The sequence below is a fragment of the Oreochromis aureus genome, linkage group 8 (assembly GCF_013358895.1).
Source record: "Oreochromis aureus strain Israel breed Guangdong linkage group 8, ZZ_aureus, whole genome shotgun sequence".
NCBI classification, from domain to species: domain Eukaryota; kingdom Metazoa; phylum Chordata; class Actinopteri; order Cichliformes; family Cichlidae; genus Oreochromis; species Oreochromis aureus.
Window position 1 is genome coordinate 18,982,150 of NC_052949.1, and position 27,582 is coordinate 19,009,731.

At 42.4% G+C, this 27,582-nt stretch overlaps 1 protein-coding gene across 1 annotated transcript in view; it reads left to right on the forward strand.

Moving 5' to 3' along the window:
* LOC116319833 (ankyrin repeat and fibronectin type-III domain-containing protein 1) overlaps positions 1–27,582 on the forward strand; it is a 155,988-nt gene that overhangs the window by 108,003 nt on the left and 20,403 nt on the right. The window contains exons 6-12 of the mRNA XM_031739275.2: positions 4,198–4,320; positions 20,555–20,774; positions 21,009–21,216; positions 24,478–24,675; positions 25,434–25,547; positions 26,095–26,192; positions 26,907–26,997. Coding sequence (XP_031595135.2) covers positions 4,198–4,320; positions 20,555–20,774; positions 21,009–21,216; positions 24,478–24,675; positions 25,434–25,547; positions 26,095–26,192; positions 26,907–26,997 — 1,052 coding nt within the window. The remainder of the gene's footprint in view (positions 1–4,197; positions 4,321–20,554; positions 20,775–21,008; positions 21,217–24,477; positions 24,676–25,433; positions 25,548–26,094; positions 26,193–26,906; positions 26,998–27,582) is intronic.

Here is a 27,582-nt window from a genome sequence, read left to right on the forward strand (position 1 = left end):
ATGTAAATCACCGAATAAACGTATTAGATCCATAAAAAGTAAATCACTCATTAACAACCGATGATGAGCCAAACCCCTCGCTCCTGAAATCTATTCATAAATCAGAATTTTACAGACTAGTCAAGTCCACACTTTATGAAAACAGACATCAGCGTCAGTTGTTGGCAGTAGCCTGTGTGCTAATTTAATTAAAAGCCCTTGAAGAAGAAGAAGAAGAAGAAGCCCAGCCTAGCTTAATGCCGTCAATTAGGGGTTTTTCTGCCATATGACTAAAATCCCACACCCCATTTGTGTGATTCATACAGGAAAATATGTCTCTTTGTCTTAGAGGTCAACCAGCTCTTTGGAGATGTTGGCGTTGGGTCAGGAAACAGTAGTTGAGGGTGTAGGAGTGGGAACACAGGCAGTAAGGCTTGTTGTTATTCTACTAGATAAGCCATAGCATGAGGTCATTTTGAACAAGAACTGCATTTTCATCTCAGCTTATGGCAGCTGGTCTGAAGAGAAATAACTTGCACAGCATCAGAGCACATTTTCAGAAGTTCTCTTTAATCAAAAGGAAATGTTTTGCAATTACGAAGAAAAACTTTCTTTGTTGGTCAATGGTGCCTGTCCTGGGTAAAATAACACTGGTAATTAATTAGTCGCATTAGATGTTTGTGTTCATGTCTTTTTAAAGGCGCAATGTGTAGAAAATGGTGTAGGAGAAGCGGTTGAAGAAATTACCCCTTTAATAAGCCCTGAGATGCAGAAATCACTTTCATCTTGGTGTTCATATACTTGAGTTTTAACATTGACATCAGTGTAGAAGACACTGCCAAAGCACAGAAATCTGATCTGTGGGTTAACGTTGGCTTGCAGTGGAGACCGGGCCTCTAGTTTTCGGCATTGCCTAATGGAAGGAAATGTCAAAAAGAGAGTGGGAAGAAGTGTTAAGTGTAGCCAGAGAGTGGTTGTCCATGTCAAAAAAAAGCCTTAATCATCCATCTTATCTGTTGGCCATGCCACTCTCCAGTAGTTCCTTTTCATTTTATTCACTGGTTAAGATGCAAAAGTGATAAATATGTCTATACTGAGGGCAGAATAGACATAAGGTTGTCTCTCGACCCTGACTGGTATACACTGTATTGCCAGACGTGTTCACTCACCCATCCAAATCACTGAATTCAGATGTTCCACTCACTTCCATGACCACGGGGGTAAAAAGTCAAGCACATAGGCATGCAGATTGCTTCTACGAACATTTGTGAAAGAATGAATCGCGCTCAGGAGCTCGGTGAATTCCACTGTGGAATGCCACCTGTGCAACAGTCCAGTTGTAAAATTTCCTCACTACAAAATATTCCACAGTCAACTGTTAGTGGTATTATAAAAAGTGGAAGTGATTGGAAACAACAGTAACTAGGATGGTAGGCCATGTAAAATCACAGAATGGGATCAGGTAATGTCCAGGTTCATAGTGGCCAACGTTCTGCAGAGTCTATCGCTACAGAGAGCCAAACTTCATGTGGCCTTCGTTCCAATGAAAAGAACTCATAATGCTTCAGCATACCAACACATTTGGGGATCTCCCCTTCCTGTTCCAACATGACTGAACACCAGTTCACAAAGCAAGGTCCATAAAGACATGGATGAGCAAGTTTGTTGTGAAAGAACTTGACTGGCCTGCACAGAGTCCTGACCTCAATCCAACAGAACACTTCTAGGATGAATTGGAGTGGAAAATTGTGGTCCAGACCTTCTTATTCAGCATCAGTGTCTGATCTCACAAATTCTCTTCTGGGAAAATGGTCACAAATTCCCATAAACAAACTCCTAAACATTGGTTATATGCCAAACGTGGATCAACATCATATTAAACCTTATAGATTAAGAATAGAATGTCACTCAAGTTCATATGTGTGTGAAGGCAAACACGTGGAAACTTCTGTCAATATAGTTTATAAAGGCGGGGGTCAGGCAATTAGCTTTGTTTGCTGAAATATTGGCATTAGCATTTATAACAGTCAATGACAATATTTGTAAAAACTAAAGAGGAGATAGGTGAAACACCCTTCAACCATTTTATGAGTGTTGACGTTACATAGTTTGTCCACCAGAGGGCACACTGCAACTTCCCTATTTGTCAACAAGAACACCAAAAGCAACAATAGTCAGACAAAGCATAGTTGATTCTTGAACAACTTGTTACAATAAAGTCATGCATTATTCATGAAACTGCATAACACATAACACTTATCAAATAATAATTCACATAGGTAAATCTGTTTATGTTTGGTGTGTCTGAAAGAAAAAAAAGGTTGCGCTATTTGATTTAAATCACCAAACTATTGGACTTGGTCTTGAAATCTTATATCGGTCAAATTCTAGTTGTCTCAGTTTGAAATCTGAATTGAGTTTTATGTTACTACCAGCTGGTTAGCATGTTAACAACAGTGTCGCTGTATTTCATTTATTTTTAAGTTGCTGTTCTGTTTTTAAACTAAAAGTCTCTCTTATTATAACTTTAAAAAAGAAGAAAGAAATCAGAAGAAAAAGTCAGAGGCAGGTTATCATGTAATGTTTCACTGAATTGAATTTTCAAGCTCACATCAGTCTTTCATTTGCAACAATGGGGAATATGTAAAGGTCTGTGATGCAATAAAGGTCTGGATCCAAATTTCATGTTTTTAAATAATCATTCTCTTAGATCTGAGTCCTCCCTCATAGAAGCATTACACTTGTCAGGATACACTCAGACCTTCTGTCTCCTTTGTACAACAAAGCGGTCTCCTGGGCAAAATCATACAAATTACTCATTCAAAAGCCTCTCAGACATCTTCATCAAAAGTAAATAAATAAATAAAAATGCACGTGATCTTATGCCATTCAAGCAATTTAATTAGGTGAAACGGGGTGAATCAGCGCACTCTCATTCATCCATATCACGTCTCACTTTTCAGCAATCTGGTAATGCCATGAACTGTTGTATATGCTTTTATTAATCTTTTCTTTTATCAAAGCCTTATGCTCACAGTAATTTCTGAAGCATCTCACATAAATCCACAAGAGTGATGGCAGATGCAAGTCTTGTTTTTGAGTGGCAAGAAGCGCCTCAGTCATCTGCACAAATCTTGATCTAACCATTCATGTAGTTTGTCTCCAACAGAGCTCACCATGGAGACTAAAATGCTTTTTGGCTCAGGTTGAGAGGAGATCTATGTACGTGTGTGAATATGTATGAGTCATTATTATTGTTTTACCATTTCATAATGAAATGGAAAAAGCATGTGTGTGAGATTGGGAAAGGGGATAATCCTGCACAACGCCTGGGCATCATCTATGTAATCCTGTCTCATCTGTATTTTTTTTTTCTGCAGGGTTTTGAATTGCCTTAAAATTATCTTTGGATCGTTGTCCATTTTGGCCATGTTGATCTAAAAGTTTGCTTAATAATTGTTGAGAATTTTTACATGACATGCTCCTCCAGCGGTGTTCCTCTACAAGCCTGGCTCTTTGATAGAGAATAATATTACATTCTGATTAGTCCCCAGTGTTACCGCAGCAATATTGCAATGTTGAGTCTCATCAAATGTGTCCGGGCTGGAATGGAATAAATATTACATTTCCTGTTTTTAATTTTGAGTAAAAAGTTGAACTGGGACATTGGCAGCCCAGTAGAGGATATTAAAATGTGTTTGACTTTTTTTTCGTGTGGAAAAAGATTTCGAGAAAATGAGGCAGGAAGTATGCGGCTTTCCCTGAAACCTAATGTTTCCTCTGGGAGCTGAAGCATTGTTACGCTGTTTGTCAACTTCATGGACTACATTCCCACTGAGTATTGTGCGCTTTCTGCAAAACTAGTTTAGTCTGAGGCATGAGTGAATCGATCTTTCTCAGATATTCATGCTCTCTGCCAGTATTTAACTTCTGCTGAACACTTTCTGGCAAACCAGCTATATGTCAGTCCCTGTGCTTGTTTCTTATTAGCCATTTTTTTTATATTAAGTGCTGAGTAAAAGGTGTTGTTAACAGTGAAGCACCAGGGCAAGCTGACCCTGGCAGTATATTAAGTGCTTCTGAACTTCTGTGTAAGAATGTATAATACATGTCAAGGAAGAGAAAAGATTTCTTAAGACTTCCCAGCAAGTAGGCCAAGATCTTTGTCTAAATCGGTCCTACTGAGTCTTATTCTTTTATAATTTTTCTGTTGCTCAGGTCAGAGTCGGGAATCTCCAAATTTACTCATCGTCTATCCCTCAAAGAGCGACCAGCGAAGGCAGAGAAGACTTCATCAGAAAGGCCTCCATCCTACAGGAGACGATCTCTTAGTGTCGACTGGTAAGACCGTCTCACAATTTCTGTACTCACATGCTTTCACTAAAAGTCAAAGGTTGTACTTCTGTTTTTTTAACCTTCTGTTAAAAATTATGAAAAATTGCAAGAAGCGGTAGCAAAAGGTCTAAACACACATCACACTGCAAAGAATATTTAGTAACATGAAATATTAAGTGTTGTCACAGGTATGATTTTGAATAAAAATAACATGCAATAAAAGAGAGACAACTGCAATGAGTCATGTCTGTTTACAAAGTCAAGTCTCAGGTTGATGAAAACTGGGGGGGCTGGGGTGGGAGCAAGGGGTGGGCAAAGTGGTGATAGGGTCCTGTTCTGTCTCTGCGTCTGGGTTTCGTTGAAGAGCGCCAAGATGCTCCAGTGGCGCCGGCTCATCTTGCTCTTGTAAAGCTCCAGTCTTCAGGCACCCGATGAAAGGAGTTTGAAAGCTTTCCATTGCGAGGCTGCCTTCCAGTCCCCACCCATGGGAATCCTTCCCAGTCTCCCCTCTTGTTGCCTGGCTTACACTCATTTATCTGCCCATTGATCCTGCCTTTCGTCCATCTGACATGCCTCCTGAGTTTCCTGCTATGTATTCTTGGCTCTTCCTTTGTGCTTTCCCTACATTTGGGAGCACAAGCACGGGTTTAAGAGGACCTTACACTTCCTTTGCACTCAATTTTGTCAAGTAAAAAAATCCCCAATCACCAGATTTTTCTAGGTTGATGATTACTGTGCAGGGACTACAGTAGCTATTCGGCAGTTACTTTACATTTTGTGGAGTTACAGGTGTGTTAAATTTCTGAGGTCCTATCGAATCATGCTAGGGCCTGGTGTGAGGTCTTACGAGGTCTTTTGTTGGCCTTATGAGACCAACTGTGTGGTCTCGGACTAGTATTGCGATGTGTGGTCCGCCAGCAGAAATGTGGTGTTAAGTGAATGAGCGTTAGAGTGTATGTGCAGTGTGAGGTCTTTTACTTTAACAGCTCCATGTTTTTCTTCCATGCTGCTTGAGAAGGGACCTGGCCTTTAAAGTTCAGGCCCTGATTGATGTGGTCTGGTTTTAATGAAACTCAGTGGGTAGATTGGACATGCTCATTTACAAGAGGGATGAGGGGGGGCTTGACTACAGCTGGATTTTGACTTTTTGCGGGCCGTGCCACTGTTACAGGAGTGTGACTGGCCTTTTGTGACATCATAAATAAGGGGTCCCCAGGGGGAGAGATTCAAGGTTGAGGCCTGAGTCATGCTACTGGGAGGTGAAACAAGGTTGGTCCAACTTTGACAGGGCCAAAAAAGCGTCTCTGGAATGCATAGTGATCAACAGACTCCAAAGGAAAACATGTGTGTCAGTCAGTTGCATATTTGAAAGTGTTCAACATTTACAGCGCTTCCTGTAGTCTAAACAATCTGTCTTGCTTTAATCATTGTTAATGAGAGCTTCTCAGGGATAAATGTCATCACAGAAATATTCATGATTAAGCAGTATACTTGTTAAGTATGTGATGTTATGTGGTTTCATGCCATGTTGCCTAGCGGAGTTCGCAGTGATGAGTTGCAATTAGTCATGAAAGTTCTTCCATATATACAGTACTGTGCAACATTCTTGAGTCACCCCTCATGTCTTTATAATTTGCTTTGAAGAAACCAGGCTTGGTCTGGTCTGTAGTTCTCCAGGCTTTCAAAGCTTTTCTTTGGGCATTGGCTACTTTTTCCACGTATTTTCAGTCCAGTTCTTATACCCAACAATTTTTAGATGATTTTGAGGTTTTTTGCTAAGCCACTTAACACAGACCTATGAATTATTTAAGGATTAAAGAAGACACCCAAATCAAGAGTTGAACCTTTGTTCTGTCTATACAAACACAGAAATCTAAATATATTTTGGCATAGCGTGGAATGTGTCCTAAAAATGTAATGAAACTGGATAATTGTGAGCCAAAAGAAGAAATAGCAACCCTTAAAAGCTATCTAAAGCCGATGAACACGATGGAGTCATGTGCTTGAGAAATAGGATAAAGAGAACTGAGAGAGGGCTTAAGAGATGCCCCTTCAGCTGATCAATCAACTGCTCATTAGAAATGGTCTTAAGTGGAAGTCTGGCTGTCAAAAAGTGATTCTTAAGGAAGTGAAAACAGGGATAAAAGTCTGAGGTATGCCGAATTAAACAAGAACTAGACTAAAAATCAACAGGTGTGATGGAGTGATAAATCCAAATTTGAAACTTTTGGCTCAAATCCTCGTCACTGTGGATTGAGAAAGCCAGAACAGAGGTACAGCAATGAGCGTCTAAAGTGAGGACTCCGACATGGGTTAGGGATGCAATTCAGCCAGTAGTGTTGGAGAGCTTGTCAAAACTGATGGAATTATGAATGCCAAAAAAATACCGTCACATTTTAATACACCACTCAATTTAATTCAATTCAGTTTGATTTTTGGAGCACCAAATCACACCAGTCACCTCCAGTATAGTCTAGAAAGTGTCTGATTGGCAACAGCTTCATTTTTCAGAATGACTATGACCCCAAACACTGCCAATGCAGTAAAAGCATGCTAGAATAGAAAAACACACAATGGAGCACTATCCGTCATGGACTGGCCTCCCCAGAGCCTGAACCTCAATATTATTGAGACAGTGCAGGATCATCTTGACAGAGAACAAAACAAAAGGCAGAAACATCCAAAGAAGAGCTTTGAATGTCCTTCAAGACGCCTGGAGAACTATTCCTGAAGACTACTTAAAGAAATTACCCCCAGATCTGCCTAATAGAGTTCAGGCTGTGTTGAAGAATACAGATGGCCATACAAAATAATGACTTGCAAGTTCCTTTATATTTTTTTATTTCAACGTATGTGTGCACTTTACAATTTTCCACTTTTCTTAGAAAAATATAAAGAAATAAAGGTTAGGGTGCAAGGATAGGGTTAGATGGAGGGAGATGATCTGCTGCGATGAACCCTAAAGGGACCAGCTAAAAGAAGAGAGGAGGGGAGGCTTGAGACTTTAGCACGGTACTGTATAATTTTCGGACCTTAAGGCGTTTTGTATGTTTTGCATGCTGATCTTCCATTAGAGCTCAGCAGTCTAATTGTTTTCCATTTTTCCAAGCCTTACTAATCAGTGAAGAATCTTGTGTGTTCTTAACCAGACGCAGTAAAACAATTGCAAATTCCCTGGAATGTGTGTCCCCGTAATCAATGTGAAATGTGTAATATGTAGGATTTTACCCACAAAAGTATGCTCTTAAATTAAGGCTTCATTATGTTTTTCTGCTCATTGCTCCCTGCTTTCACTCCTTAAAATAAAACATCTAACTATAAAGTGAAACAAAGGTTGTATAAAACACTAAGCTGGAAAGCAGCCAGCAGCACTCTGGAGTAAGGCTGGCTCAGGTGGCTTAAAGCTTTACTATCTTATTTAGTGGACCATTGCCATTTATGTCGATTCACGTCAGATACCCAAACAAACTGCGACTATTAAGGGAATTCTGAGCCAAGGCAACCCATATACAAGCTTGAAACGGGAGCCGTTTTGTAGCTTAAAGTCTGTAAAGGCTGGCAGAGCCTTGGGAAAATGCAATAGTAAAAGATAATGGCAGTGTTATTGTTATTGGTAATCATAGTAAATGGGCTCTGGGGATGTGGGTGGAGAAAATAGTGGAAGGAGGGTGGAGAGTGAGAGTTTTAAGAAGTATTAAAGGCAAAATAGGAGGGTAGCTGTTACAAATTATGATTGCCAAAGATTGATTTGATTTTCTTTTACTAGTCACTGCAAATACAATGGAAACCAGAATGTTAAAAACAGTGGCTTTGGGGAAATCTGTTATTTAGATAAAAAGATGTTTTTACTTATTTTACTCGACTGCTTTTTGTTATTTAAAAAAAATGTATATGGTTGCAATGGTTACAATATTAAACAGGAACAAAGTTTCATGTAATGAGATCAGCATTCAAACTCAGGCTTCGGACCTCTGAGAACGCATGGGGACGTCTTGATTAGCACTGGTGTGCGTATTTGCTATCTTGTTTTTTGTGCATTACGTGAACACAGGAGACATCTGGTAGAGTCTGAGAGTTAATACTGGAGCTGTAAAGGGATACTGCTTCTGATGCAACACTAGGCCGGCAAGTAAGTCTTCATTACTTTATTCTCTAATAGTGACAGAGAGGCAGTTCTAACCCTTCACCAAAACCCTTGAGTGCAATAGAGAAGCAGCCATGTCTATCAGCCAAGCAGTTTTTATTTCCCAAAACATTTCCCCTGCAGTACTCGTGGCGAGGAAACTCTATACATAAGTGCTTAAACATCCACGTTTGGTAATCAAACTATATCCACTTCACAAATTAAAGTTGGAAAAGGAAGGAGCGCAGTTGGTACGACACCAGAAAGTGTTTGATTGTCTTGTGTTTTTAGTCAGCGTGCACTAGAAGGCTTAAATTCTCTCAATCCCCTGAAGGCCCTCCGCTCTGCCTGGTGCCACCGTGTCTTCAGGAATCACTCCAAGCTGACGGCACTCTGAGGATGACGTCTTAACTTTGATGTTAGCAGAGAAACTGGCCTGCCCTATCCCTCGGTCAATATATTAACTCAAATATCTCCTTCGTATTCATGCTCACACACATACATGAGCAAACACATATTGTAATACTTAGCGCTGTTTTGGGTGTGTAGGGGTGAATGGGAGCTACCAAGTGTTAATCCTTATGAAATGTGTACAAAGGGAATAAAAAAAGAGCACTAAGAAATCACCAAAGTCTTAGTGGTAAAAGGAGGACAATGCTCAGGGGGCCCGGGTGTAAAGTGGTTTTGGACAGTGTGCCACTTGCCACATTTGGTTCTAATTTGATTTATTATTCCCCGCTTTTTTCTTTTTTTTGTTCTCTCTGTAAATTTTTCTCCTTTCTTCTGCGGCCGAGAGCTGTCAGTTCAAACGAAACAGACTAATGAGGAGGTTATAAATGCCTGTGATTTTTCTCTTTAGAAATTTTGATCGGAACATGTTAAAGATCTGTTAAAAATCACTGCTGAGTGGGGTGGACTCCTGCTTCTGTTGGAATGTGTGACGCTTTATTCCTGCACTGTGACCGAATTAAATTGTTTTAAACACTGAAAAGCTTTTGACACGTGGAAACTAATTATGCTAAACCCTGTGTGGACTGCACACATATAGTTGAAGCTATTATAGAGCCTAGAGTCAAGCTCAAAAAAAGCTAAGTATACCCTTAAGCTGCGTCCCACAAAGTGATTTGCAGCAATGACCAGAGAGAGCGAGAAATGTTGAGCAACTTCAAGCGACTATGGGCAAAAGAACCGCTGGAGAGGTGGGACCCGAGTAAGACGGTCCAGAGAAGCTTCCAGATCTGCGATTGAAGTGACTACTAATGAAAATGCGAGATACTGTTAATTGACATACAAATTGTTACCTAGGCAACTAAAGCCTGAAGTGTTTGCAAGTGACCAGCCATCAGCATCAAAGTAAAGCTTTACACAGGTTTACTGCTTCCACAGGAGTTAAGAGTACAGCCATCAGATGACTTGGTTAATTGGTCATCAGCACCTTGATAAAAGTAAAGGTTTTGCCAGTTTGCAGTGATCTTAAAGAAGTGGTGATTGCTGCCCATCAATCTGGGAAAGGTTATAGAAGTCCATCATTCTGCAGTAATATTCAAGAGGACTCCAAGCCCCAGCAAATTCACCCCAAGGTCAGACCATCCAATTCTCAGAGAAATCCCCCAGAAAACAAACAGCTACATGTCAGACTCCACAGGCCTCACTTAGCATGTTAAATTTCATGACGGTGCAATTAGAAAATAGCTGAGCAAGTGTGGCTTGTTTGACAGGGTTGCCAGGAGAAAGCTTCTTCTCTTTAAAAAGAACATGGCAGCACAGCTTGGGCTTGAAAAGTTGTAACTGAACAAACCACAAGACTTCTGGAACAACGGCATTTAGAAAGATGAGACCAAAGTGGAGATGTTCGGCCATAATGCACAGCGCCACATCTGCTGAAAACCAAACACGACATTTCACCTAAATACCGCAGACCAACTGTCAAGCACGGTGGTGGAGGAGTGATGACTTCGGCTCAGGGCCGGGACACCTTGTAGTCATTGAGTCGACCTTGAACCTCAAATGTGAGGCCATCTGCCCGAAATGTAGAGCTTAGCTGAAACCGGGTCATGTAAAGAGACAGTGCTCACAAGCACAGCGGCAAATCTGCAACAGAATGGCTGAAAAAGAAAAGAATCATGGTTACAGTTGCCCAGTCGAAGTCCAGACCCCAACCTGATGTACTTTTAACAGAACTGCAGAAGGAAAATGAAATGAAATTCTGTTTATGATATTTTTCCTTTCTTTTTTAAGATGGCACCAAAAATATATACTATTTGCTTGAGCATAAAAAGAAATCAATAAGGGGAAACAAGTTGAAAAAAGGCGAGTGACTTTTGTACAGTATTTTTAATGTGTGAAATAATTTTCTCTGAATATTGAGCCACAATGTTCATTTGTTGAAGTTGAGTTGTTGGCGGGATGGGGCTACAGATTCTGGTCCACATGCGGGTGCAGGATTTCTGCTAACCTCTGCTTTTGAATAAGTCCCAGGTTGCTTACACATTCACTCTCGCACATAAACACGGACACTTGCACAAAGCGCGCAAAAGAAAAAGACACGCTTGCGAAAAAATGCACTTGAGCAGATTAACAATGTTGTGTCAAATACATATAAACATATATGTCCAGCCTCAGCCGTGGGCGCACCAGCAGCACACTCATACACAATCCCAACTGGATGCTGTGGGCTGCGCTAAGGGAGATTTATGAGGCTGGCTCCCTCTTGTCCTGTGTGTCTCGGACTTGATACTCTAGTTTCCACTCCAAACCTCAACTCAGCACACAGGCACAGAAAGACTGGAGTAGGGATGGATAGTAATGGGAAGGAGGGAGTGAGACTTAAACGGAGAAGTTGGGAAAGTCAGAGAAGACTGAAATAGGTAAGAAGAGAAGGAGAGAGAAGAAAACTGGAGAGAGGTTGACTGATTGAGACTGAAGTAGATGAAAAGACAGATTGAAAAGATGATGGAAAGAGACAGGGAGAGAGAGTGGTGAAAAGATCTAAAAACTGGACTGAGTGCTTGGATGGAGCGCGAGAGAAATGTGTAGCGTCAGTGTGTTTGTTTCTCCTTGTGCATACGTGTGCAGAGAGTTAGAGTAGAATCACGCATGGCTAATAAAATGATGCAATCAGCCAAGTCTTGAGGAACTATACCCCCTCATTTAAAGTAGTCTTGGAAAATAATTTGCACTCTGAAAATCAGGAAAGAGTCGAATTTGCTTACAAATCGGTGGATCTGTTCTTAGCTTTTTTTTCTCCTTTTCATTTTCCAGCTCTCTCTCAGTTAGCAGTAGCCAAGTTTCTCTCACATCATCAGATTTTTGTCTCCGTTAAATGATCACAATGTTTATATTGTTATTTAATAATGTTCCTGCTATGCACAGTTTAGCGTTCCACCTCCAGAGAAAACCCCAACAATCAGACAACCCCCTATGAGCAAGCGCTTGGCGACTGTGGGAAGGAAAAACTCCCTTTAACAGGAAGAAAACTCTGGCAGAACCAGGCTCAGGGAGGGGCGGCCATCTGCTGTGATTGGTTGGAGGTGAGGCGAGGAAGACGGGAGAGAGGACACGCTGTGGAATGTGAATGATGCGGCTTGTGGCATCGTGGCGTTGTTTCACAACCAAACTTGCCGTTTCACACAAACATGTTGTGCCTCCTCTATCAAATAGATTAATCTGAAAAATAAACAAAGGAAACTCCTCTGTTTGTGTGATATTCACTGTTCTCAACAGCCAGGCGTCAGATCTGTTTAATCTTAGTGGTATATTGCCAAAGAACCACTTGTACAGTGGCGACTTCAGCCTTTTTTCTTTGGATGAGTGACTTTCATGTTTTGGCTTACAGTGGGGTTTTTTGTTTGTTTTGCTTGGCATTTTTTCCTTTAGTTTAAATACTCTCTGCTGTGCATGTAGAGGAAATGTGTCATTTACACACACACAGACACACACGTGGTGAAACAAAGTGGGAAACTATCATTGCTGTAAATTACAGGAAATTAGGTTAGGTGCTCTCGCATCTGAAATGAAAACTAAAATTTTCTTTATTTTATTTGAATTTCTCTGTTGGATATAAATCCCTCACTTTCTTTTTTTTTCAGCTAATTCATTTTAGCCGAGCCATTCTCAAGAAAAACTGAATGTGAAACGTTAAATGAGAAACTGTAAACGAAAGTCTGTGATTAGAATCGGATGTCATAGAAGAGAATAACCCGTTATTGTTGTTGTACATGTACAACGAAATTGTGGGTTTCAAGTTCCCATGAAGTTCAAGCTGCAGCTAAATTACTTCACCCACAAAGTGATACCACAAAGTCATAGTTGATTATGTTAACTGCATATTATTGAAGTGAAATTTGAAATTTTGAGTGGAACCCTTAAAGTACCAATAATTACTTAATTAAATTATTAAACCATTTAAAGATTAAGCTGATCTGTATTACAGAAATCCTTTGGAATTTAAGTTCCAGCATTTTTCTGCTCAGATATCATAAACCAGCACTGTTGCAGAGATTGGATGATAAAATAGGTTTTGGATTTATTAATAAAGTTGTAAAATAGTATCAAACAAACTCTGGATAAGTGAGTCTTTTCACACTTGAGCTAATCTATATAACCACGCCTGCTGTCAGTCTCAAATGTTATTAAACTCCAAAATAAGAATATCAAACTCTTTTTATGAATGAGGCATCGATCATTGAAGCTCTGAGTTAGAGTCTGTGTTCACTTGACAGTACACTGTGTAGTCACGGAAATGTCTTTGCATGTGGTTGTGTGTGTGTGCGTGCGTACAGTGCAGCGTTTAATATTTTTGTTTGTTTTTGCACATGGCCATTTCTCTCTTGGAAATGAGATTTAAATCTCGAATGAGACTTTCACCTGGATAATAAAGGACAATAATAATAATATATGTGTGATTTTCTCAAACACACCCACACGGACACTCACAATGATGTCATACGTGTTTCCATCCTCTCTATCATTCATCTGTCCATCCAGTTTGGACAGTGCACATGTGTGTGAGAATGTGTGTTATCATTTTTTACAAAGCATCTATCACAGTAAGAAGAATGGTCCCCCCACCCATACAACCACCTCCCTCCAACTTAGCCCAGATAAATAGCCGTGGGACTTTAAACATGGCGCCCGGCCGGCGTGTGACTGAGAGAATGAGCCAACTGGTGGCTTCAGTCGCCGAGGCCCCCCCCCCCCTGCATCTGCCCAGAGCCTCTCTCTGGCTGGGTGGGTGGCATATGGTGGCCCAGGCAGGGACCCCATTGGTGTCACACACAAACACACACACTCAGACACACACATGCATACTGAGAGACATACAGAAGGTCTGGAGCCACCCAGGCTGGACCCACGATCGCCGTGGGAGACACAGTGTCACCAAGCCTCTGATCGAGGAGGGGGTTTTGTGTGTGTTTGTGTGTGGGTGATCCCACCTTGCAAGTCCCCCCTCCTTCTTCCCTCCTGAGAACGTCGGCCACCGCCCGCCACATCGCATCCCCATGGTGACTCTGCTGTTGTCTCTGCTCATCAAAATTAGAGAGATTTACCTCTGCGTACACACACACAGACACACACACACATAACACATGCACACACACAGAGCCAACAGGTGGCAGGCCTTGCTCGGCACAGCAGGCCCACTTCAAAGGTTAAACATACAGCAGACCGCCTAGCCCTTCTCTGCCTCTCTCCCAAGGGAGGAGAAGAGAGAGTGAGTAAAAAAGAGGGGAAAAAGCAGAAATGAGAAAGAGAAAATGAGGGAGGATGAAGCACGGTTTTGTGGCTGCTTAATAAATATGCACACATGTGAAAGTAAGTTACATGTGGCGAATTGTTTTTCTGCTCAGTAATTGTTTGACTCTTACACCAGACGTGTATCAGTCAGCGGCACAGACTTGGGCTCATCACAATCAAGTTTCCCGGATTTTATCTCAGTGCGAGATAGGTTATGAGAATGTAGCCCTGACTCACTCAGAGCTAACAATACCAAATAAATACCACTTTACAGGAACAGTGATATATGAGGTAGCGCCTCTAGATTATGAAAACGGGAAAGTTGAAGCTGCAGTGTTATTCTAATGTAAACAACAGAATCCGCAGCAGAATCCAGACTCAGTGTTGCTGTCTGCAGCCCTTCATTAAACACAGCAATGTTTACTCTGCACTTATCAGTGCTGTTTGTCATCTCAATGACTTCATTCTAAAATACTACAAATCTTGGGTGCACTGCTTACAGGCCACTTGACCCCTTTTTGAATGCATATCAGGAATGATATTCCACCCACATTTGACTCTGCCTTAAGAATTACGGTAAAAAAAAAAAGTGTTTTATTTTTAATGGATGCACACACCTGATACATCCCTCGGTAAATCCTCACACACAGACTCTGACCCAACAGAGTCGTAGACTTGTTCTGTTTCTGCAAAATCATGCGGTATGCACGAGGGGCTGCATGTGGCTGAGTGTTGCAGTGGCCTCATGTTGCCTATAAGCTGATAAGAGCCAAGGCAATTCTAGCAATACTCCCTCGTCCTCCCAATCCGCCCACCCTCCCTCCCACCCGACCCCACTTTCTCTCTCTCTCTCTCTCTCTCGCTCTCCCTCTAGCAGCCTGGCTGCTTCCAGCCTGTCTGGTGCCAAGACTCAGATTTCAGAATTTCCTTCTACAAGCCACATTTAGAGCAGCCAGCGTACTCTGTGTATGTGTGTGTTTGCGCGTGTGAGCGAGCGTGCGAGTTTGTGTGCCTTTCTCCTTTCGCCCGTATACCTCCCTCACTCCCCGCCACCTTGTTTTCCCCGAGCGCCGTCCTTCTGCTGCTGCTCCTTGCCTTTTCTGCATCTTTCTCTGCCCATCCATCCATCTCCAGTTATTTTGTTGAGACAATCACCGTAATACACATCAAGTAGTACGTAGTAATTTCAGTTAGAAGTACAGGAATCACATTAATGTGCTCTCGTAGGAGTCGACTAGCCATAGTGAGGAGTTTGAGCGAGTGGGATTGGAGACTGAAGGTGAAGACACTGGGACTGGATGGCCTTGATGGGTTGAGTGGGAAAAGGGGGCGAGAGGAGAAGTGTGAGACGGTGTGGATGGAGATAGAGAGGGATGTTAAGGTGATTTTAAGAAAGAAAGGAAAACAAATGATTGTTACTGATGGCTCCTTAGGTAGCATACCGGGCCTCTTTTAAGGGCAGACCTTTTAAACAGCACTGTCCATATTTGTACTGTTCTCTTTGCTTTACTGTAATTATGTAGTCTGCTCCTCACTGTCAATAGATCCTCCTTTGTGCTGCTGCAGCTAATTTGAGCAGCACTCTCTGTAATGTCCTTTTCTGGCACGTATGTACGCACATGCATACTTTGCAATAGCAAATTGTGGTTATATAAAGATATTTTCCACTGTTTCCAGTTTATCTTGACATTATCTGTGTTTATAGGAATACAAAGCACTGGCCAACAACATTTTTCTTCTTGCATTCTCGTTCCTATTTGTCCTAACTATTCGTGCATTACCTCGTTACAAACATCCGAGCAACTGTTTTGAATTTTTCCCCGAGTTACTTGCGCAGCTAATGGCAAAAACGTGTTACCATGTGACAAGAAGAGGAGGCAAACTAATTGTGTGTGAAAGACGGGGAAACAAAGGAAGAGAGGGGAACAGCAAAAATGTGTCGGAATCAAAGCTGGTGACGGTGAGGGAGAGGGAACATGTTTTCATTCCCAAATCTGACAAAACTGAACCACCAGAACAAGAACAGCTGTTGTGGCTGCGGATGGATTGATTGCTAGAGAATATATTATTATTATTATTGAGAGGATGGGTTGGATGGATTCATTGAAGTTGCTGTTTATCCATTCTGCTACCAGGTTCAGTGAAACGCCCTTCTGCACACCACTGCTGGTATTTGCGTGTTTGCGGTTGGCTCAGAAAATCCCAAATGCTTTAACTGACAATTATTTACCATTTCTTTAAATAATAGTTTTTCCTATCTTGACTTTCGGTCAAACAGTAAGTGAATGTCTAGACTCCGTGTCCCTGTGTTTGTGAAGTTTTTGTTTACATGTGACTCACTGACTGGAGGCCCAAGCTGTTTTTGATATGGTTTGATAAAGCGGATGCTGCATGTACGTGTGTTTGCAACTTGGGGGTGTTAATTTTTTTTGTGGGCCTAATAGAGTCTCACAGCAGCATGCTCGGTGTATTTGATGTGGCACTGATCAAGAGCCAAGCATGGAGCTTGGCTTTTTGGTTGAGACTTTTGGTTTCCCAGAACAACTGCTTCCTGCTTCCCAAAAACTGGTAAAACAGTAGGAAATTGTGTGCAATAGTCGCTGTCTGGATTTGTTCGAGTTCAAGTAGGTTCAAGCATGGTTATTTGTGTGTTGTGAGTCTGAGTTTGCACATCTGGTTCTTCATGTTTATTGTCGGAGAAACCGTTCTCTTGGGCCATACTGCAGGGCCCTAGAGGTCTTTAAGGTGCGGCTAAGATAGAGGACATGTCTGGCATTTACCACTTTATAAGAGAAACAGCATCAGTGTGATTTTAACCAACTTTAACTGTCAGTTTTTCAGTTTTAATATGCTACTCGTTGTTTTAGTGATTTTTTTCAGCATTTATCTGAGCTGCCCAAACACGTGCATTCATGTTCAGTCAACACTAAGGTCACTGATAGACAGGTCGTCAGTATTCAGTATGATTACACTACTGTGCAAAAGTCTCAAAATACCCCACAGTTCTTGATATTTTGCTTGGAAAAACGAGAAATTCGTCCAGTCGTTTATTAAAAAATACAGCATTCTAATTCTAATGAGCTTGAAAGGCAATATTTAGTTTGACCATCTTTATTCTTCAACACAGCCTGAACTCTCTTAGGAAGCTTTCTTGTCATTTCTGTAAGTTGTCTTCAGGAGTAGTTTTCCAGGCTTCTTGAAGGAGATTTAAAGCTCTTCTTTGGATGCTGGCTAACTTTTATTGCCTCTGATGGTACTGTTTGAGTTCATAATTTTATCAACTTTGAAAAGATCTCCAACACCACTGGCTGAGCCCTAAACTATGACTGAGCCTCTACCGTGTTTACACCTGGCTTTTAGACCCTCACTGTTGTACCTCTCTCCTGCCATCCTTCATACAGACTCGTGACAGATTGAACCAGAAATTTTTTAGATCTCACACTGGATCTACACACCTGAATCAAATGATTAGTTCATTACCAGGCCTCTGGAGAACTTCAAGACATGTTGAGGAGGTAATTTAGCCATTTAAATCAGCTGTGTTGGATCAAGGACACATCTAAAACCTGCAGGACACCGGCCCTTGAGGCCTGGGTTTGTACGCCACTGCCTTAGCCCCTATTCCCTGCTTCCCTTTCTTAAGAGTGGCTTCTTTACAGCCACCCTTCCACTGTGAAGAGTAGATGGGTCTTCTGAAGAACCAGATGCATTTCTCAGGTCCTATGTCAGATCTTTGATAACTTGTTTCCTATTTCATCAAGTACAAATTATGCTTTTTCCCACTAGGTTGTCTGTTATGTGGGACATAATCCTGATTTATCCCTTGAGTTGGGTCAGTGTTAAGTAGCTGTCTGAAGGTAAAAAAAACATAAAAATGTTTAAAAATGGTCAGGCACAAGGACTGGACTGAAAATGAGTGAAAAAGCAGCCAATGTCCAAAGAAAAACTTTGTAAGACTCTCAGAAAGCCATACAACAAAGTCTGGCTCTTTGAAATGAGAGATGGCTCAAGACTTTTGCACAGTACTGTAGTTTCTCTAAGGGTGTTCGTACATGCATTCATCATAGATTCTGTTTCTGTGACACTTAATTGTTCGGATTTGATTTGATTTATTTATAATTTTTAAATGGCTCCATTCATTATACGTTTCATCTCTCTCTCTAGTGTGGGCGCTGTGTCATTGGGGAATGACATCCCCATTTCATGTGTAGGATGCAACATCCCTTTGAAAGCACAGGACACACACACACAGCGCATTACACACACCCTAATGTCGTCAGAGAGTGATGGGGCACCATCCTGCCGACAGAAAAAAGTCGGCTGTTCCATCTCAGGCAAATAACAATAAGCCTGGGGCTGGATTCCAATGGGCTTTCTCTTTGAAATGGGATACCAGCACACGCATTACAAATATATCTCTTGTTTTATCTTCCGGGCCAGGCCCATGGAAAAATTATTCCAAATACCTGCCGCGCTTTATCTGGAACCCTGGAATAGGTTAGACCCAGCCGGGAACACGAGGATGTCTAAAATAAGGCCTCTATTACGGGATGGAGTGGAGATGGATGGGACGGAGCGGGAAGGGACGGGGATCGGGGGTATTTTAGGTGTATTGGCCATGTGAAAAAGGCCTTGTTGCGGGGGCTTGGACCCGCTTTAAAGTCTACAATGCAGGCCGCTGTCAGCTGTTGTACGAACTGCGTGTGTTGGGGGGAGGGTTAGTGTGTGTATGTATGCACACTCATTTGGGCTCACACGTCCATTGTGGAGCGGGAGTATAAATAACATTTTTCCTACAGATGTTCTCACCTTTGCAAATCTGTTCTTGGCTTGTGTGAGACTTCTTGGCATGTGTCAAGATGGCCCAAACTAACAGCTTTATTTACAGTAGTTTCCTCAACCAGTACCATTTTCTTTTTAAGAACATCGCCAGTATTTATCTGATGATGTTTCTCAGTGTGGCTGGCAACAAGTGAGCATTTTTTTGAGGTAACCAAGCAAGACAACAGTTAAATTTCTCATCTACTTACTAAGTTTTTGCTTAGTTGTTATCTTACACCTCACATGGAAACCTACTTGTTTATTTAATAATCAGCGTGGACAATTAGCGGATAATTAGTTGTTTATAAACATGCTGATTAAGTGTTGAATCATGGTGACGACAGTGTGGAGAGAATTTGGGAAATACTGGGAAATATAAACAGTACGGGGATAAAGAGTAAGAGTGAAACAGCAATAGAAAGAAGGGTAGGTGTTAGATGGAGCGGGGAGGAGATGATTAGAGGAGGAACAAGTTCATAAGATATCGGGAGAGGTGTACTAAACAGGAGCTAGGGCTGCTGAAAAGGCGTCCTTGAGGAATTCAGTTATCTCTCTACTTCTCTTTGGTGGGACCCGACACAGAGTTTATCACCAGCGCCTGGAGAGTCCTGATGACATTTCCTTCAGCAGCTGAGTGTGTGTGAGCGCTACATGCCAGACTCCCCCCAGAAACACACTGCCGTCCACATAGTTCCCATGGCAGAATGGAGAGGGAACAGTATAATCTTCATACCAGTCATGCCAAGAAACCATCAGCAAGAGATGGTGATCTTTTTGACTAACGTGTGATATTGCAGAGCAGCGTTGGCAAACCGGCTACCGAGGCTGGCATTGCCGGTTTAGGATGACTGTGCACCACCTGCGAGTAAGAGCTGATAATGTCAACATGGTGCCCATCTGGCAAATCAGTGTAATGTATCACCATGCTTTCGATCGTTGGTGTTTTAGCCCCCTCTCCCACGGGGTAATAATAACAGAGCCTAGCGTTAATTAGGCCGCAAAGTGAAGCTCGGCATCAGCTTCTGAGTTGATAGACAAATCTCGTACAAAGTGCACTAATTACTTTGCTTTAGCCTGCCCACAGATGTGTGTCTGCAAGCCAATTTGCAACCCTCATTCTAAGCAATCAGTGTTGCATGCATTGCCACTGATGTGACCTATATTCTGTACAGGGGTCGCCGGTCCTTCTGCCGGCTGTGCATGAACACTGCACAAATTAGTTTCACCCTCAAAGTTTATGTGCTGGTTTCCATAAGCAGAAACTGATTTTATAAAGTAGAATCTCGATAAACCTGTAAGTGTAAACTAAAATGCTTCTTTCTGCTTCCCTTGAGTTTTGTTCCTCGATTGCTGCGGCAACTGGTCATGACTCCAGTGACCTTTTCCAAAGATGTAAGATATTATGGTAGACTTGAGGAGCGAACACATAGTGAATTTTGTACTCAGCACCTTTTCTTTCCCCTCTTTCTCCTACAGCGTGATGTATCGTACCAGATGTCAGATTCTGTTTCTTACTCCCACCTATCACTCATGTCTCCCATGCATCCATCTTTCCCATAGGGCTGACTCGGCCAAAATGACGCAGCCCATGAGAGGGGACCAGGCCCACCAGCCGGTCTCGGCTCGCAAGTCTGCCAGCCTGTCCTCACCGAGCGCTGCTCGCCGCCTTTACCGCAATTTGTCTGGAAAGTTCCGCGTGGGCACCAACCCCCCTGCTCTGGAGGACAGTGTGGTGTCAGGACGGGGAGGAGACAAGGAGAGGCTGCGCAAAACCACCATAGTAAGTCAGAGAGCGAGGGAGAGGGAAAAAATAATAAGCCCAGGAACATTGTAATCTAAAAATAATCCGGGAAAACACGTAGACTTGGATAGTCTCAGGTATTGGCGTTGCACACCCAAATATCTACTTACTGTATAGCAACACAGAAAGCATGAAGAAATAGTGTTTCCCATGTTTGCACTGCAAAGAACTTTCCTATTCATTTGTATTCATTTTTAACATTCATTATTACAGTTTCAGAGTAATGAAGCGCTGTTTGAGGCAGTGGAACATCAAGAGTTGGACCTGGTACAGCTCCTTCTCTCACAGTACAGTCTGGAGGAGCTGGATCTCAACACTCCTAACAGCGAGGGGCTCTTGCCCCTTGATATCGCCATCATGACCAATAATGTGCCCATGGCTAAGCTTCTGCTGCGAGCCGGTGCCAAGGAAAGCCCCCACTGTGAGTAGAGAAGCAGAGCGTACCTGCTGGTACTGATGGTTTAAGCTCACGATAATGTTAATGAAACAAATAAAGTTTCATCTTTTCATAGTAGTATAATACTGCATAAACACATGCGCGTGCAGTCTGGTGCTCGCTGAAATTAAAGTTGCAGGAATTAAAGTACAAAACAAATGTATAAATTTTGTATTTTTAAACGGTGGGAAGAGAAAAGCTGTGCGTTACTTTCCACGTGATCTCTATATGAAATACTAAGAATGTTTTTCTTTTGGTGGACCTAAACACACACACACACATGTGAAAACAAGAATTAGACAGTTACAGTTAGAATATGAGCATAAACCTGTCTTGGACTTGGCGTTTCCCCAGCTTGAACTCAAGCCTTCCTCTTTGCCTGTGTGCACTCAAACTGAGCACTCACTTCTGTGTACTCAAAACAAATCGAGAGACGCTGCTGCAGAGGCAATTGTCATTAGGTTTTGTGTCTTTGCCTCGAGCAGACAACTTATCATGGCGGTTTTAATTAGTTCTGGAGGCTTAATTTGTGCTCTGCTCCCACACTGGAGACTGGAAATTACAAGCGCCACTTCAGTAAGAGCTTTGAAGTCAGGGGAGCGCTTCTCCCAGGGATGTGATCAGAAGTCAGCAACACTCTGAAAGTGGGATTTCCCTCTGTTACACCGGGGGAAAGCAATATGCTGCTGCTTTCTAATCAGCTTTGCTGATTTCAGTCTGCAGCAAGCTTAGAAACTACCATAAAGGTGTGAATGATGAGAGATTGTGTTCTTTCCTCTCTTTCGATCTCAGTGCATTCATCGCTGTCCTGTAGTTTCGGTCGTTTCTCTCCCTGAACCTCTGCGGGTACCTCTGGCTCCAAAACCGTGTGTTTCTCATCTTCTGTTACAGACACAACCAACCTGCTATCGTTTCTCGAATCTCTTCCGTGTCCCCTCATGCCAAGTAGCCGAGGCAGAGGGTGGCGTTTGATTAAGGGGGAACTGTTGTATTGAACCAGCAATATCAGCGTCATGTAAATCAACTGCAGGTGTTAAAACATTACACAGTCTCCTTTCATTCACACCAGTAATGGATTTATCCTCACTCTACTGACAGTTTCACACATCTCTTTCTGCTTTCTGCTGCCAGTGAAAACATATTAGAGGCAACGGTGGGGCGGCCATTGTGATGCAATATTAGTCATCTGCGTAAGAACTTTTAATTGTCTGTGATCTGGTGAGCCGCCGCCGCCTTCCTCTGTTAATGATTAGAACTCGCCAGTAAGGCTCCTAGGCTGTTTGTGTTTGTACTTGTACTTACACACACACACACTTCATTTTTTCAAGAACCGAGCCAGACGTCTTATAAAGGTATCATTAAATTGAAAACACTTGAATGGAAAGTGGTGTTTACTAAAGTTTAGTGTTTGATTGCGCTCCCTCTCCAGAACCCCAATAACTCACGAGACAGCGGGCCGTGTGCGCTATCGGCAAAAAGACATAAATAGAGAAACAAACGGAGCAAACGACGGGACGTAATGAAAGTCAAAGCTTTCTTTTTTCGAGAACATGCTCAAAACGCCATCTGAGGATAATTGACGCGATAGATGATGCAGACTTTTCCTTGAACTTTAAAAGGAATTGATTATGGCGCTTATTGTTATTGCCATGCTTGACTACACAGTGTGTGGTTACCAGAGAGACAAGGACAGGCAAAGACAAACATGCTCTCAAAAGCAACTTCATCTTCACACTATTAATCCCTTAGTGGCTCTCAACAAGACAAAGCCTTAATGTGAAATAAGGACAAATCAAGACACACATACACATTCATGACAGCTTCTGGGCCTTTTTCTAAGCCCAGAGGAGCTGGAATTATAAATCAACGTGAACCAATATTGTTATTATTATTATTTTGATTGTTTCCATCCAAGCTACAGTCCATGTCCAAGGATCCTTAGTAATAATTCTGTCCTAACCTAATTCGACCCTGACCTTCTCGTAATCCCTTTAAAAAAAAGAGAGAGAAGAACTGCCTTCAAGTTTTCACACGAGTGTCTGCAGAGCACGACGGAGGTGACACCCAGAAGAGACGCTCAAGGTTGAAAAAGAGAAGCTCCCAGCCACCGAGGAGACACAGAGAGAGCCGCAGAATTAAACACCCAGATGGACATTTTGACACGGAGCTTTAAACTTACTGTCAACAGTGGAATCTAACGCTCAACAGTGGAATCTACAATGAACAAACACAGACCACACAGACTAAACATAGACACACACCGGTCCCAAACACTCCAAGAAATGACCAGCCGCTTGCAGGAGGAGTACAGTATCCCGCTGTCCTCTTTGACCTTCAGCAGCTTTACGTCACTTGTCCTGTAATTTGATTTGTAGCGATTTATAGCGATGCGTTTGCAAATCGGAGCACCGTTGATCTCTGCGTCAACGCCACCGGTCACTATCAGCGACCGCTCGACCCTGGGTTACAGCTCATCCTGCTCTAGCGATGCGTTTGAAACCCCTCTCCCCTTTTTGGAAAGTATCTTCTGGTCCTAGCAGCCTGTGACGTTATTATACTTTTAGTTGACTTTTTTCCGCACATTTGCAGAAAAATAGCTTTTACAATGGCACTTTAAAGCGATGCCCAAGCACGTTCCCACCGTTTTGTTTTCCCCTATAACCGCACATGAAGGGCACTCCTCCCTCTCTCACCCCTCTCACTTTCATTGCCCCATTTTTGGTGTCATTTTCGAGGTGATGTCATTGCCCAAAAGAGAGACTGCTTAGTTACATTAAACGCTGTTTATTGTGGAATCTGCCGCAGTATTTTGGGCAAACAAAGGCATTAAAAAAAGGGAGCGAGAGAGCGGCCTTCATAAGAAATTTGCACCGTTGCAGGCGACGGATGGGTTTCTAGAGCTATCTAAGCCTGTGCATCGTCGAATCTCTTAATAAAATACAGTGTAAATAATTTAGAACATGTTTTTCTTCATGGAAACATGCACATATCAAAAAATAATAATAATAATACTACCCAAACATAAGAATGATCTCTATCCCCTGTTCTTATCCACGCTATTTTCCATTTACTCTTTGAATTTTGGTTGGAAAGCCAGCCCCACTCTAATATATACTCAAGCTTTGCATTGGTTTGTCTAAAATAATTATTTTTTTTGGATTTGGTTTGTCAAAAAAAGAGTCTCTTCTTGTTTTGATACTGGAATCATCCGCTGACATTCCCCCTCTCACTGTGTTTCCCTCCTAGTTGTGAGTCTGGAGGGCCGAGCGGTTCATTTGGCCACTCTGGTGCAGGAGGCCGAGCAGCGAGTGTTGGAGCTACAGCCCCAGGTGCGGAATGAGGGTCCCGGTGAGCGGGAGGGATCTGACCGTGAGCGCCAGCTAAAAGCTTGGGACTGGAGGCTCCGGCTCTTCCGACGCATGCAGACAGGCTTTGAGCATGCCAGTAAGGCTTCAAGTTGATTTAGATTTTTTTTTTTTCACATGCTAACCAGCCGATAAAAGTTTGCCGCCTGAATCACTCCTGCAGTCCAGCAGTCATCTTTGGTTTTCTTTTTTGGTTTTTTTTTGCACCCCTTTTTTTCCCTCTGCTGTCATTCTGTCTGGGCTGACTTAATGGCTTCCACACTGGGAAGCCGAACACACAACTATGTGGGCATGTATGTGTGTGCACAAACATAACACGCCTGTATTCCTGCTTTAATTTTTTATAGGCATTTCGTGACACGCTTAGTGGCAGACAGCTAACCCCCCCCCTCTTCAGAAAGCAGACACTCCTCCCTTGTACCCACACCAATGTGCATTTTGATGTAAAAAAAAGATCTTTTCCCGCCTTTTAATTCTACATTACTCATGTAATTTGATGGGCATGTGTGAATGCACGTGAAAGTAATAAAGCACAGGTTGAAGGTTAATGTCTGTGCTGTTATATTCACAGTGAGAATCTGTGACGTACCTGTTCAGTGTTAAGCTTATATCAGTTTGTGAAGATTATAAGGTAAAGATGAAGCTGTGCTGCCTTTAAATGCTTTGATTTTACCATCATCTCACTATTTCAATGCATATCAAACCCTCTCAAACTGAGTGAGTGCACTGTGCACAGATCACAACATCTAAAAGGTCCCATTACAGTAATCTGTTGTGTATTCTTGTGTGTACTCTGCTTATTTACCCGGCCTTCTCTCTGGTCCTCTGTCTCTCCAGGTCCTCCAGATGCTCCCAGTGTAGTTTCCCTGTCTGTCAGCAGCAGCACCAGTCTAAAAGTTGACTTCCAGGAACCTCTTTGTGTCAACTCTGCTGTGGTTACCAAATACAAAGGTCAGCCGTCACACCAGACCAGCCACTTCATTTAGAACAAACCACTCAGTATTACAATATGTAGAGTTACAAGTGGACATATTAGGTTCATTTCCGGCTCCAAGCTTTTTATTCTTGGACTATTGGAGAGTAGCTTTACATGGCCCACAGTTCAAAATCCTTATTTAATCTCTACTTGGCCTGTCTGCCTGAAACAAGCTGTTGTTGCTTCTCTCCCTTAAAGGACACAGCTTTCTTCTGATTGGCAGTCCATTGGGGAAAAAATGGACAGTGGGTGGGACATTTGTCCCTGAGATGACCATATTAAGGACATCCGCTCTTTTTGACATCTTAAAGCTCCAGCAGCCTGAAGCTTTTGGCTCATAGGGGTTTTCTTGTGCATGCATTATTATTCTAAACCAGTAGTGGGCGTGTTCAGTGTAAGCATTCATTACTGTGAAAGCATATTAATTAAAGAAAACAAGGAAAAGCATTGTAAGTCTACTTTAAAATAATGACTAGTGTTTGATAACTAATTAAAAATGTTTGTGTTTGTGTATGCTTGAAGTGAGCTGGAGCAGTAATCCTTCATTTAGTCCTCTGCTGGGTGAGATGATAGTGGATGATGCCACTCAACTGGAGTGCAACATTACTGGATTAACATCTGTAAGTTTCTGCCAGCACAGTGTTGTTGTTTTTCTTCATGTACACTTTCATGAGCAGAAGCACCCACGTTTCCTTCCAACTTACAGATAAAATTGTTCCAATCACATTTTATCACCATAGTTTAAGCAGCACTAAGCTGCAGGTTCTCCAGCTGTTAAAAAAATGACTGATAAGAAAATTGTAGCTATTCTCTCACAGGAAGGGCCCTGGTATTGTTACACACAGCCCTGGACCCTTCTTTACTGTATATGTTAAGCATCACACCAAACCCTATTTCCTCCTGACCACTCGTAAGCGACATTTGCAGGCAGCTGCCAAAATGATAAAAAAGAGCAGCTTGGTAGCCTGCCACCTGATTTATGGGTGGCATTTTTTAAGCGGACATGTAGACAAATGGACACTCCACTGGTTGTTAGTTATTATGTGAGGGAAGACCCATCCCCCATTTAAGACCCCCACTACCAGCTAAAGCTCACTCCTGTCAAAAAAGAACAGGGGTCAAGGCAAGGCCAGTGAGTTTTGGCGGCTGGTGTGATTGATCTGGCTGAGAAAGGAGAGGCAGGGGCTCGCTGTCTGCACGCTGGGAGACGGAGATGCGCTGATCTCCACACATGCATGTGTATGCAGATGGGCATTTGCAGAAGCACTTCCGTTTCGGTTGTTGCCGCACGCAAGCAGGTTCTGTCGTAAGCGTCCTATCTCCTCTCCTCCCAGGGGACCTATTACTACGTGCAGGTGTCAGCGTACAACATGAAGGGCTGGGGGCCTTGGAAAATTTCCACACCGGCCTGCGCTGCACCTTCCAGTAAGTTGTCTATTTTCTTTGTATAAATATGAGTATTTTAAAGCCTGTGTCTAAATTTTACACAAAGCTAAACATAAAGCTCCAAATTTAGGGTGATTTCAAAACGCGCCCCTTGCTCTACAAGGTTTTGGCTCACCTCACTAAATTAATAACTGTGGTTTTGTGTGTGTGTGTTTGTCTTGCATAAGTGGTTTGTTTCGTAGTCTTACACAATCTTAAAATGACCTGGACATTGCCTAATTTTGTTAATTGAATTTGTCACGCTGGTGTCATTCCAACTTTGCTGTGACATCACTAGAGGGATGACAGCTGGACTCTCCTCCAGCTCTGCCAGGGCGGCTGGGCAGGTTGTGGGACCTTCACTGCGGATGTTAGTGAGTGTAACAGTAGCCTCAGGATGCTGCTTGGGCCCAGCTGCCAGGAGAAGCCGCCCGGGTTCAGCCAACAAATTAACCGTGGAGTCATGTGCAACAGCTGAGCTGTTGACCGCTGCAGCTCTGACCCTCTTTCTCCCTTTCCTTCTGTCCATCTGTCTCTTTCTTTAGTTTGTGCGAAATTTTTACATTTCCATGTTTTTGAGATTTG